At 36.6% G+C, this 12,729-nt stretch overlaps 1 protein-coding gene across 1 annotated transcript in view; it reads right to left on the reverse strand.

The window, feature by feature from the left end:
* Window positions 1–12,729, reverse strand: part of DNAH5 (dynein axonemal heavy chain 5) — a 183,356-nt gene that overhangs the window by 123,351 nt on the left and 47,276 nt on the right. Inside the window, exons 17-23 of the mRNA XM_070411907.1 lie at window positions 12,360–12,505; window positions 10,733–10,898; window positions 9,840–10,082; window positions 7,580–7,770; window positions 7,401–7,488; window positions 4,649–4,782; window positions 293–494 (exon numbers count right to left, since the gene is read on the reverse strand). Coding sequence (XP_070268008.1) covers window positions 293–494; window positions 4,649–4,782; window positions 7,401–7,488; window positions 7,580–7,770; window positions 9,840–10,082; window positions 10,733–10,898; window positions 12,360–12,505 — 1,170 coding nt within the window. The remainder of the gene's footprint in view (window positions 1–292; window positions 495–4,648; window positions 4,783–7,400; window positions 7,489–7,579; window positions 7,771–9,839; window positions 10,083–10,732; window positions 10,899–12,359; window positions 12,506–12,729) is intronic.

Raw genomic sequence — 12,729 nt, forward strand, 5'->3', positions numbered from 1 at the left:
TGTTGTTTATTAAAGAAAGGATAAACTTTAATTGCAAATATCACAGATCCCCTTTCTCTGAAGTAGCATTTATTTTCAAGGTTTAGCAGCAAAGTATTCAAAATAGTCCAGAATAAATAATTATGCAAAAGGGAATTAAAAACAAGTCTACAAATTGGTGGTAAAGCTTAAGGCCTATAAAAGGAAAGTCAGTCTTTAAGATAAGCTAAAACTCTCTGGAGTACTAATCTCCATAAAGAGACAGAACGATACTGCTGAATTTTTATGGCTGTCTGAAAAAAAATGAACCAACCTGTGTACAGAGCAATGGTGCCCACACAGATATATTCAGGCTCAGCATTAATCTTCTGCTCTAGGTTTTGGAAATAGAGAATCTGGGATTCAAATTCAGGAAGCAAGGGGTTTTTCATAATAAACGTCATGAGGGTTTCTTCTTTCTCCTTTTGCCAAATGTGATTGTAGCATTTGAAGCAATCCATGGATGCAATGATTTCCTAGGATACAAATAAGATTATGTGTGTTGAGAAAGAAGAGTCAGAAATGGCATCATGCTAACGGTGAATATTTGCCAACTGTTGATGGTTCCCATGAATTCATTAAAATGTTTAATTAGTGAACTGGGTGATTAGTTGTAAAGGCCACAGAACTGGGACTATATACAATAGTGTAAACAGTAACCCAAGACTAGTAACTGTGGAAATGGGACCATCTACAGCCAAAAAAAAGTAGGAGAGTCTTACGGACAAGGCCCTCTTGATAGCAGCTAGACCTCAGATTAAAAAAAAAAACACAGCTCAAGATCATATCATAGAGAGTGAAGGGGAATATAAGTTTTGGGGGGCTAGCAATCTGAATCTGTGCCAGTAACCTGTATTCTGACACATATTCTTGCTAGTAGATAATTAGCTCCATTCTTATCTGTAATGCCTGTCGTGCCTTGCAGAACCTGTTTCCCAGAATACTCCCATAATAGAGAGGCCATAAACCATGAACAATACACAACTCCCAGAGGGGGTTGTCAGCACTGGCACCAGCCAGGCAAGGCCTTTGGGTGTAATCTCACTTCCCCCATCCCAACCCATGGGGGCTGCAAAGCCCGGGAAAAGTCCGGAAGCCTGATCCATATTTGGGGGACAAAGAAACTAAAAGGGATAAAAGGAAGGCTTCCTCCATACTCATCACTCAGGCTTTGGAGGCTGATTCCCCTGAGTCACTGCACTAGTGCATCTGCAATTCTGCATTAAAGGCTCCTCTTCTGAATCCTCTGAGTGCCCGACTGATTATTCCTCTGCGCTGCCTGGCAGCTTACCTACAACAAGAGTACTATGGGAAAAAACACTCCAAGATCACTCTCTCTCCCCTCACTTCAATGGAAACCTATAGATTTGTTCCTTAAAGTCAGAGAGTGGAGCATAGATCTGGAGAGGCAAAGAACATATCCAGCATCAAACCCCACTGCATCAAATCACATAAAATGTATAAATTCATTCGATAAGGACATTTGTATGATATTAAATCTTCCCATCCAGGAACATAGCATGTGTTTCTAAATCTGCCAATTTTTTTTAAATTCCTTAAAGTTTAGAGTAATCTTTTTCCCACCACTTTGCTCTGTGCCAGCTAAAGCAGCAAGCCACAGCAGGGTACAATCCTCTGTGCCACCTCCCCCTCCCTCTTCTTCCTTTTGGGCCAATTTGGTCACCACTTTGTTTTGAGGATGTTCTTTGCACAGTTTGACCTGAACTTTAAATATTTTATCCTTATTTCCATAACTCAGCAGCTTTAATGATTTCTTATACTACCTTCTAACAAGTATCTTTCACCTTTTGATAGTAAAGTTCCATACTTTTTTAGAGTATTAAATGGGTTAATATTTGACTATGTTTTTTATTGTTGCTATGATTTTTTGTTGCTATTCTGATTATGAAATTTCCTAAGTTTTGTGTGTGTGCCTCAATCCTGCTTTACTCATAATCCCTATTTTATTAAATGTGCAAATTTGCAAAATGAAATTTTTAGGAACAGGTTTATTGCATTATAGCAGAAATGCCTATAGTTATCTTTCAACTGACTACCAATTTAACTCTTATTAGGCCTTATTTTTTTTCAGATTAGCTTCTTGGATTTACTTGGTAGATAATCATATCATCTACAAGAATTAAAAATTTGTCTCCTCATTTATGGTGGTTATACATTTGGGAATCAAGTTTTTCTATTGGTTTACATTATAATTTCAGAGTTATATCTGCATAAGAATTTTTTTATAAATTGAGATAAAATTAAAAATGCAATTATGTGAAAAAATAGAATATTATGAACAGCATTCTAAACGGTCCAATTATATTAAGTAAATTGCACCAACCTGTACCAAACCAAGAAGTAGTTTCACTTCAATTCCCAACATGTAGCTAAAATGGCCCTCAGAGATTCAGGTAGAAGTGTTAAGACTTCTCACCCATTAAAATCCAGAAAGCTAAGCCTGTCACTGCTTTTCCCAACCACAACTGCTCCCCAAGCAAGGGCTGAGGTGTTGACATGAAGTGCCCCAGAATGCATTGCAACAGCAGGTAAACATTCACAAGTGTGTGATGGTTGGGAGAATGAATTACAGATTATCAAAGATCCCTAGATATAGGTAGACATTCCAGAATCCTGAGCTCTTGAAACTCCAAGAATTTATAATATTAAGATACACTCTAACTAAATGTTTTAGACTTTTATTTATTTTACGTCACTCTTTATTAGATTGGAACTTGTTAGAGCAGAGGTAACCTAGAACTTAAGGGAAAAACTACATGAACAACCTATGTAGAGCTGTTTTCCTTATTTTTTACCAAGGTTATTTTGATTGTTTGGTTTAGCTAGCTCATCTTTTTAAGCCTGCCTGGCAATGTTATAAGTTGATGACCCGTCTATGGAAATGCTGAATGTAGGTCAGGTTTAGACTCTGATATAATCAGTGATGGCAAGAGAAAAGGAGCTGGATCCTAGGATTTTCTGTGGTTGAGGGAGAACCATTCAGAAGGGTCTATGGCTGTGGCTGCCTAGCCGTGTCTAGCCCTATGAAAAGCACACATATATTCCTCCAGAAACAATTTGGCCATCCTATCAAATTGGAAAAAGTCCTTCAAATTATTCTAAGTGCCAACCCTTTAAGGAAGACTAATATCTGTACATTTCCTTTACATAATAAAAAAGCAAATGTAATAAAAGTGACAAAAAGATAAGTATATTTGTTGCCAGCAGTATGTTAATTTCAATTGCTGTGTCTTACCCTTAGATTTTCATAAAAGAGGCTACTTATGTTCAGAGAAATTAATGGACTTTATTACTGATTTGTCTTATTGTATTTTCCATGATTAGGAGACACTGGGAAGTATATGTGAATGTTCATTATAATCATAGAATACTATATTTAGTTTTACCATTTAGTATAAAGCTTGATAAACTAAGCACTAGATGAATATTTGTTAAACTGAATTATGTGAACACTGTCTCTAGGGCAAAATTAAATACAGGACCTTCAATATATTAAGAAAGGAAAATTGGAAATGCATAAATGCAAAAACTTCCAGTTCCCTCAGGAATACATTAAAATTAAACTTAATATCCCCTCGTATTTTTACAGCAATGGCAACTTTTCAAAATGCTTTCAAAACAAATGAAATTCATTCCATAAAAACTAAGTAATAGAGCTCTGGCTGGGTGGTTCAGTTGGTGGGAGCATCGTCCCGTACACCAAAAGGTAGCGGGTTCGATTCTCAGTAGGGGCACATATCAAGGTTGCGGGTTCGATCAGTCAGGGTGCATACAGGAGGCAACTAATTGATGTTTCTCTCTCACATTGACACTTCCCTCTCTAAAATCAATGAACATATCCTCAGGTGAGGATTCTTTTTTTTTTTTTTTAAGGAATAAGAAAACCTATTTACTGAGTGGCAACTATTTCCTCGACACAAAAACCATTTTAAAGAATCAACAGATCTTAATGACAATGTAAATATATTTTTAAGTAGAAATTGACTTCAGGACTTTGAATCTTTTTACTATAAGAACAGATTTGCCCAAACAAAAAAGGGAAAGTTAAGAATAGGTTGGCAATAGTAATTAATTCAAATTTACTCCCATAACTAGTGTAAGTTTGCATTGATAACACTAATATTTTCTTTATTTTTCAGTATTATCTGATTTCCACATGGCAATATACATAAATTTTCATCTGATATTTCTTAAGATTTGGCTCAGTACACAAATATGAAAAATTGACTATAAATTTTATTCTATTTCAAATGTACTGGTATCACCGACTCTATGAAGGTTAATTGTAACACCAGTCTGACTTGTGGTTTGGAACATATCAAAAAATTTTTAAGTTATATTTATTAAATAAATAAATAAATAAATAGGTAAAGGCACTAAAGAGAATACAATATAAAATATAGGAATATTATTTCTCTTTCACAATGCAATCTAGAATGAAAAATCTTTAAATAAACATTTGCTGTGTACATACAAAATACCATAAGCAGCTCACTGAATTCACAGTTGGTGGGACCCTGGCTACACGTAGGACAAGCTTGTGGTGTTCAGCTTCACACAGGCACATGTTATGAAGCAAGGGGCCCTGGCTACAAATCCTGTGACCTACCTTCTTGGTGGAATTGATGATAGTGCCGAGCACAGAGACTAATTTTACAATATCTTTGTTGTCAGAAATACTCTTATAGTAGTTCCTGGGTTGCACAGGAATGGGTAAGTTCACAGATGCTATCTCAAAGGTATCTAAAAGCAGAAAAAGAGAAAAAATGTTTATATCAACAGCATAACAAACATACTTTAAAAAGAGAAGGTCATTTCTATAATGGTAAAGTAAGGACCTTTGAAAACATTGGGAAAAAACTGTCAACATCAATTTCCCAGAACTCTGGAAATTATCCAAAGCTTGCAACAATCCAAGAAACATTTGTTTAGTCAAGAAAAATGCTAAATCCTGTAACAACAGTGAGCTTTGTGGTGTTTTCACTTGTTCTATGCCCACTTTCCCTTCACTGGCTAGGCAGGAGCCTCAAAAAACAACAGCCATACAAACACTGTGACTGTGCAAACCATAGCCTAGCAGTCAGCAGAGGAGGCCAGACTGGGTTTGGAGCTCCTCAAGAAGCCCCATAAATTATCACTATTTGACCAGTCTGGACACTACCTCACTACCTCGAAAAGCCCCATTTAAAGAGTTTATCTTTACTTCACCTGATTCAAAACTCACTGAGTGTGGGGGAAAAAAATCCCTATCTCCAAGGCAAAACTAATCAGCAACAATTGTTTAACTTTATAGCTGCCTGAGGCAATGCTATTAGTTGGGGCAAACAGGAAGTTGGCCAAAAAAATTTAAAGATCTGGAAATGAGATGTCCATCAGGGGTAGAGTCGGGGGTGGGGGTATTATAACACCCTGACATATTCCTGGAGCTCAAGGCCACATATATGTACAGAGCTAGGCACATGCCCAGGAGAGACCTAAAGATGCCCCAATATTTTAGCTCTGGCTGAACTTGAGGCTTGCACAATCAGTAAATAAAGACTAAGGCAGTGTTATAACTTATTGAGCTTCCAGGGTGCCCTACACATAGTGCTCCAACACACACACACACACACACACACACACACACACACACACACACAGTGTCCCCAGGTAGAGGGTGGAAGACTTACTGGTTCAAAGCAATAAAGGAAATCTCTGTGCAAGCATTAGTTGAACACTAAGCTAATGAAGCAGAGATTACAACAGTACACACCACAGGCAAGACAAATTTTATAGAATTAGTCCAGGAAAGCCAATAAAGAAACAAACAGTAACAACACCAGACCCTGGGGGGAAGATAACCAGATTCTCAGAGTTGCCATTTTTATATTCTTTAAAATATCAACTTTTCAACAAAAAATTAAATTGTGAGACATGCAAAGAAACAGCAGAGTGGTGCTTGCACACAGGAACAAAAGCAGCCAACAGAAATTATACATGAGAAAGCCCAACCAGTGGGCATATAACTCAGCAATTCCACTTAGAGGTATATACCCAAGAGGAAAGAAAACAAATGTCCGCACAAAAAATCTGTATGTGAATGTTCATAGCTGGATTATTCATAACAGCTAAAAAATGGAAACAACCCAAAAGCCGTCAACTCGTGAGTGAATGAATACAATGTGACATACCCATATAAGGGAATCCTTTTTATCAGTAAAAAGGAATAAAGAACTGATGCATGCTGTAGAATGGCAAATCCACAAAGACAGAAAGTACATGAGTGGTGCCATAGGCTGTGGGGAAGAGGAATGGGGAGTGACTGCTAATGGGTACAGGGTTTCTTTTGAGGGTGATGAATATATTCTAAAATTAAATAGTGGTGGTAGTTATAAACATACTAAAAACCATCAAATTGTATGCTTTAAAGGATAAATTTTGTTATGTAAACTATATCTCAAAGCTATTATCTTTAAAAGATGTGGCTTATTTCTTTTGTCATGACAAAAACATACATACAATTTTTATTGAACATTTTTTCTTCTGAATTTAAGATATAACTCATAACTGAACATATTTCGAGTTTAGAAAATTCTGAATTTTCAACTATTCTAGGGAGTAAAGCAATGTTTCTGCATAATATAAAAGTGACATTAACACAATAACAACATATGTTTTTTAGCTAAAATAAATAAGTAATATTGTAAGTTGTGAGTAAAGTTGTCTTGAGCTGTCTTTACCCTCCTCAATAACAGACTGTTCTAAAGAAAAACTTAACTTCAGTTTCTTCCTCATGGTTAGTTGATTTATTGTCTCAGGACATGAGCACTAATTGAAAATTACATGGGGTCTGTTGTTTGCAGGGCTGCTTTAAAAGGAGTTTGCATAACTAAAGACAACATTTAATATAATGAGGAACCTGCAGGTCATATGCTCCCTAATTTTACAAAATTCAAATGAAAACCATGGGTTGTACAGCATGTTCACACATCACAGGATGTTGGCAAAACAAGACACATAATGGGTTGAAAATGTCTCTTTAGAATCAGGAAATATTCATTGTGATGGTGACAAGTATCTCTTTAAACTGAGAAATTAAACCCCAGTTCTCATCATCACATTGGACCAGAAATCAATGATGCACCCAAAACTGTGGGATACCCATGAGAGGTAAACTATTTGTAATGGTGATATTAAAACACACGGATCTTTATATTTTATACACTTAAAATGGGATCATAGATTAATATTCCAACCTATTCTGATTTAAGAATCATATTCCAATCTATTCTGATTTAAGAATTGCATGGAGAGAACATGCATTTTAGCTCAATAAATACTGCTTACAATGACTAGTTAAAAAGAACCAAAAGAACATTTACCTTGAGGTTCATTTTCTCCCATTTCAACATCAGAATCACTGTCTTCCTTATTCTGCAAAGCAATCATTTTTCTTTCATGCATCTTTCTCTAAAACATAAAAGGACATTTTTCAGCTCAGTTTCATCTGTAAAAGATTTTATTTTATTCCATAAGAATAATTTCTTCATCCCACACCCACCTTGGACCACGGCTCACTGCTCCACTGTCTAACCCCCTTGGTGACGTTGATGATGCACTCCACAGCTTTGTTCAGCGTTTGCTGTACATCCTCCAGGGCAGGGACCATGGCAATGTTGGGAATGGCCAGAGTGATGCCTGCCCGGAAAATGGGCCGACTGTTCGGCTTCATCTGAGATGTACTGTTACTATCTGAGTAAATGGAAAACAGGGCAAATTTAATCTTTTTTAACTTAAAATGGGATTTTTTTCATTATTAACCAGAAAAATTAAAACGCCTAGAACAATATACATGTAACAAGTATATACTCAGCCGAGACCGGTTTGGCTCAGTGGATAGAGCGTCGGCCTGCGATCTGAGGGGTCCCGGGTTCGATTCCGGTCAAGGGCATGTACCTGGGTTGTGGGCGCATCCCCAGTGGGAGGTGTGCAGGAGGCAGCTGATCGATGTTCCTCTCTCATCGATGTTTCTGACTCTCTATCTCTCTCCCTTCCTCTCTGTGGAAAATCAATAAAATATATTAAAAAAAAAAAACACACAAGTATATACTCAGATAAATATTTGTTGAATGAATGAATGAATGAATGAAACTATTGGAGGATCTAGTTTTGTTCCATATAACAGAGCAGCTCAATAGTACCCAAGCCATTTTCTGTTGATTACAATTTGGTGGTACACCTTCCATAGATACCCACTGTGTGGGATCAGGCTTAATTACCCAAACTCTTATCTAAAATACTGAAAAGGATTCTGCCCAAGTAATAGGATGCCAACAGATAAGTTATATGTAGAAAAATAAGCAGGGGATTAAGAAGAAGAATTATTATCAAATCAAGCCAAAGTCAGAACAAATGACCAGTTTGGATTTTCAAATACAACATATGCGTTTCCCACCACAATTTATATAATTTAAACCCAGAGCAATTAAAAAGTGGAGAAAAATAAAGTACAACTCACAATTTATATCCAAGGGGCTTTTAAAGTTAGATAAAGGTATAGGTATATAAATATGGGCGACTGTGTGTGTATGTGTGTGTGTGTGTGTGTGTGTGTGTGTGTGTAACTTTATATACTTATATAGTTGGAAATGCCCAAAATATATAAAGTTGGGAAATAAATGTGATTTAATTTTCAGCATATCAACCAACATTTGATAAGTTCTAATACCAGGGGTCCTCAAACTTTTTAAACAGGGGGCCAGTTCACTGTCCCTCAGACCGTTGGAGGGCCGGACTATAGTTTAAAAAAAAACTATGAACAAATTCCTATGCACACTGAACATATCTTATTTTGAAGTAAAAAAATAAAACGGGAACAAATACAATATTTGCATTTGCATGTGGCCTGAGGGCCATAGTTTGAGGACCCCTGTTCTAATACTATGCCTGTATCAAAAAAAAGACTATCCTCCATTGCAAGTGAAATAGAACATAATGAACCAGGCCACCAATCAAACAATTATTTCAGTGTTTCCATTTTTCAGTTATTCACTTTTAATTAAAGATGCTTTCTCTTAAATGCCAATATTCAAAATAAATAAAAAGGTTGTATGATCCTATTATTTTCCTATTTGAACTAATTACTGTTTCTCTTTTTTACTATTTTAAATTTAAAATTTAATTTAAGAATGTCTGTAGATTTGATGGATTTTTGTAACCCATCTGGGAAACACAACACCTGTTTCTGAATTGTGCTGAGGAAGAGCTGATTGTATTGATAATGAGGAAACCGGCTGGAAAGTAGTAAATTGACACAAAATTAGTAAAAAATAATAATAGTAATAATTTCTGCTTTGAAGAGCATGGCATTAATAAGATCTCTCTCACTTTATATAAGACTGGCTAATCAACTAATAATTTAACAATGAAATTATCTTTCCATATATCTCCTTTATAAAGTACATGAGGTATTTTTCTTTCACTAATTCATTTTACATTTTCACCTTGTTACAAAAAGATTAAAAGTAATGCCAACTATTATGCTATTATCAAAAGCTAAATGACCTTAAGCAAATTACTTAACCTCCCTGTGCTCTGTTTTTCTGTTTTAAATTGAGGATAATGATAGTATCTACTTCAGAGAATTGTTGGGGAAATCAAAGTTCACGATGTATAAACTTACAAGGAGACACTCAATAAATGTGGGCTTTTTAATTATTTAGATTTCTCACACACACACACACACACACACACACACACACACACACACGGCCAGCCACTATGCCTGGCCAGCCAGTAGGAAAATTCTGTGGGATTATTACCCCGGAAGCTAATCGTGTTGGATGAATGAATTCGCTTGCGAATGGCCTCTAGTGCATTCCTTGTAACCTTCAGAAGAGCATCCATGTTCTGGCGATTGAAATGAGAGAGCAACTCGCAGGCTTCTTCCTCTAAGATCTCAGTTTCTTTCTTCTTTCTCGTGATTGTCGTCAAAGGCAGGAAGCCTGATTCGGCATTAAGGGAAGATGTCGAGGTGTCGGAATGTCCTTCTCTTTTTGCTGTTACTAGATGATAAAGACAGAGGGGAGAAAACATCTGTTGCAAGAAATAACAATAAATTACATGCAAATTTGATAACACTTAAATGTCACACTTCTTAGAAAGTGAGGCCATCAAAGGACAGAAAATGGAAAATGTGCCACCAGGTGGACTGATGGAGGCATCTCCTCCTCAGCATGAGGAACAGGAGGAGAGGCAAGAGCAATGACTGAAAAGCAAGATTGGGCCTCCGGGGCCTGGGTTCTGGTGCTCTCTCTTCCACCAAGATCCAGAAAACCTTAGAGCTTCCCATCTCTGCCTTCCAGTGTTCTCATCTCTCCCACAAAAGGTTTGTTCTAGTGCAGATGTACTCCCATGGAAACTCCCAAACCATAATCCTTACTATTCTATCGATAAGGAGAAAAAAGCCCACACTCATAGCTAAATGCAAAGAGAGCTAACAAGAGCCAATGCAAATTGCATGTTTAGAGAATTTAACAAAAAATAATGTAATTAATGACACAGGGTCATTGCATAATTTCATATTTATAAACATTCTTATAAACTTGGGAGGGTGTTTATAGAAGTGTGAAATTAGTTGCTATGCAGAAAATGTAATTTTAGTTAACAGTAATGTCCTAGAAAAACAAGACCCTTCCACTATCTCATCTTTTACCTGAACTTTTGTTTATTGGATCAGCACCATTCACATTGGAGACTTTTTCACTTTCTTCTTTGAATGGAACTTCCATATCTAGCAACATATTTATTAGCTCATTGACTGCTTCCTCCACTAATGAGCTTTTAAAGTGTAGTGTCTGAGCACCATTTACACAAAGATCCTATAAAAGAGTTAGCACAGCATCACATTTGTTTATCTAGCTTTTGAGAGCACATCAGTAATAGTAGTAATGCCATAGGTTCGGCCTCCAGATGAGATTTGGGCCTCCAAAGATGCTTGGCCACACCCCTCACACATGCACAGACATGGCATCCTGTAAGGGAAGGTGTTAAAGACAAGGGAACCAGCCAGTCAGACAAACACCATATGATTTCACTTATATGTGGAATCTAATGAACAAAATAAGCTAGCAAAATAGAAACAGACTCATAGAAACAGAACAGACTGACAGCTGGGTGAAAAAAGTGAAACGATTAAAAAAATAACTCATAGACAGACAACAGCATGGTGATTAACAGAGAGAAAGAGGGTTGGGGGATAGAAGAAGGTAAAGAGGGGGTAAATGGTGATGGTAGGAGACTTGACTTTGGATGATGAACACACAATATGACATACAGATGACATATTGTGGAATTGTACACTTGAAATCTATATAATCTATTAAACAGTGTCACCCCAATAAATTCAAAAAATTTTAATTTAACTATTTTAATTATGATCTTCATCTAAAATGTAGAAATGTGGGACTAAGAATAAAATTCATAGGTTTATAGTTCTTATAATTCTATACATCAAAAACAAATATATAAATTATACACAAACAAATAAGAAACCAGTAAAATTCAAATAAACAATATTAAGTTTACTATAAGATTCATGGAGTATTCTGCTGGAACTAAAGGGTGGGTGTTAAGAGTGGGGTTGTAGAGCCACAGATTCAATTTTATATATAAAGCCTATACTTTCGGTTCAATAATACTAATAAAAGGAAGGCCTGCTTACACAAATAGGCTTTAAAATTTTCATTAATGCATTTAGGCTTTGCTTGTTAGTTCAGGCTATTCAGATCCATGAATAATCAAAATGAAGGCCTTGTTTTAATACATTAACAGGTAAAGAATCTGAAAGGGAGAGGAGAGGAAAGTCTATGCTGAGCCATTTGGACACTGGCTCCACCTTGCCCAGGTTTCCCGGCAATGGCCCCAGAACCCAGAATGTGTGCCACAGAACACCAGCTTGGGAAACACTGCTTTACAGAAAAGTTCAAAGAAGAAATTCTGCCCAGGAACTGTTTAAGACAATTGCTTTATTAATTAATCCTAGCTTACTAGGAGCTCTTCAGCTAAATAGCTCTATTTTTCAACAAATATGAAAAAAAAAAATGACAAATGTGTTCCATGCGATTCCTTCCTACTGACTGGAAAGGAAATGACTTGTTCCTCATGTCTAAGGGACTCCCTACACACATTCCTCTTCATTATCATCCAAAGACTCCATGTTTAAATAATATCTATCCCTGACCAATCACAAAAAAAAATGCAATTTATGCTTCAAAAAATGCCCTCTATAGAAAAATGAATCACAAAACAATGTTTAATAAAAACATTAATATTCTAGTAACCTTTGTCATTTGGAGAAACTCTTCACAGGGAAGCGGCTCCTCCTGGGGGAGCTGACAAAGAGCCGTGCTGCTCATTTCCTCCAGAACCGCATCAATGCGGAACTCGATCAAATCATTGACCCTGTCAACCAGCAATTCCAGGTCCTCTGTGGAAAAAACAGAAGTGAATAAGAGAGATTAAGCATTTTGTTGTGTTTTGTTCTTTTTTTTTTTTTAATCCTCACCCTAGGATATTTTTCCATTGATTTTTTGAGAGAGTGGAAGAGAGAGGAAAAGACAGAGAGAAATACCGATGTGAGAGAAACACATCGATTGGTTGCCTTCTGTGAGAGCCCTGAGCAGGGCCCAGGGCTGGGGAGGAGCTGCAAGT

This window comes from Myotis yumanensis, unplaced genomic scaffold (assembly GCF_028538775.1).
Source record: "Myotis yumanensis isolate MYYU_CA2020_CCGP unplaced genomic scaffold, mMyoYum1.0.hap1 SCAF_4, whole genome shotgun sequence".
Lineage (NCBI taxonomy): Eukaryota > Metazoa > Chordata > Mammalia > Chiroptera > Vespertilionidae > Myotis > Myotis yumanensis.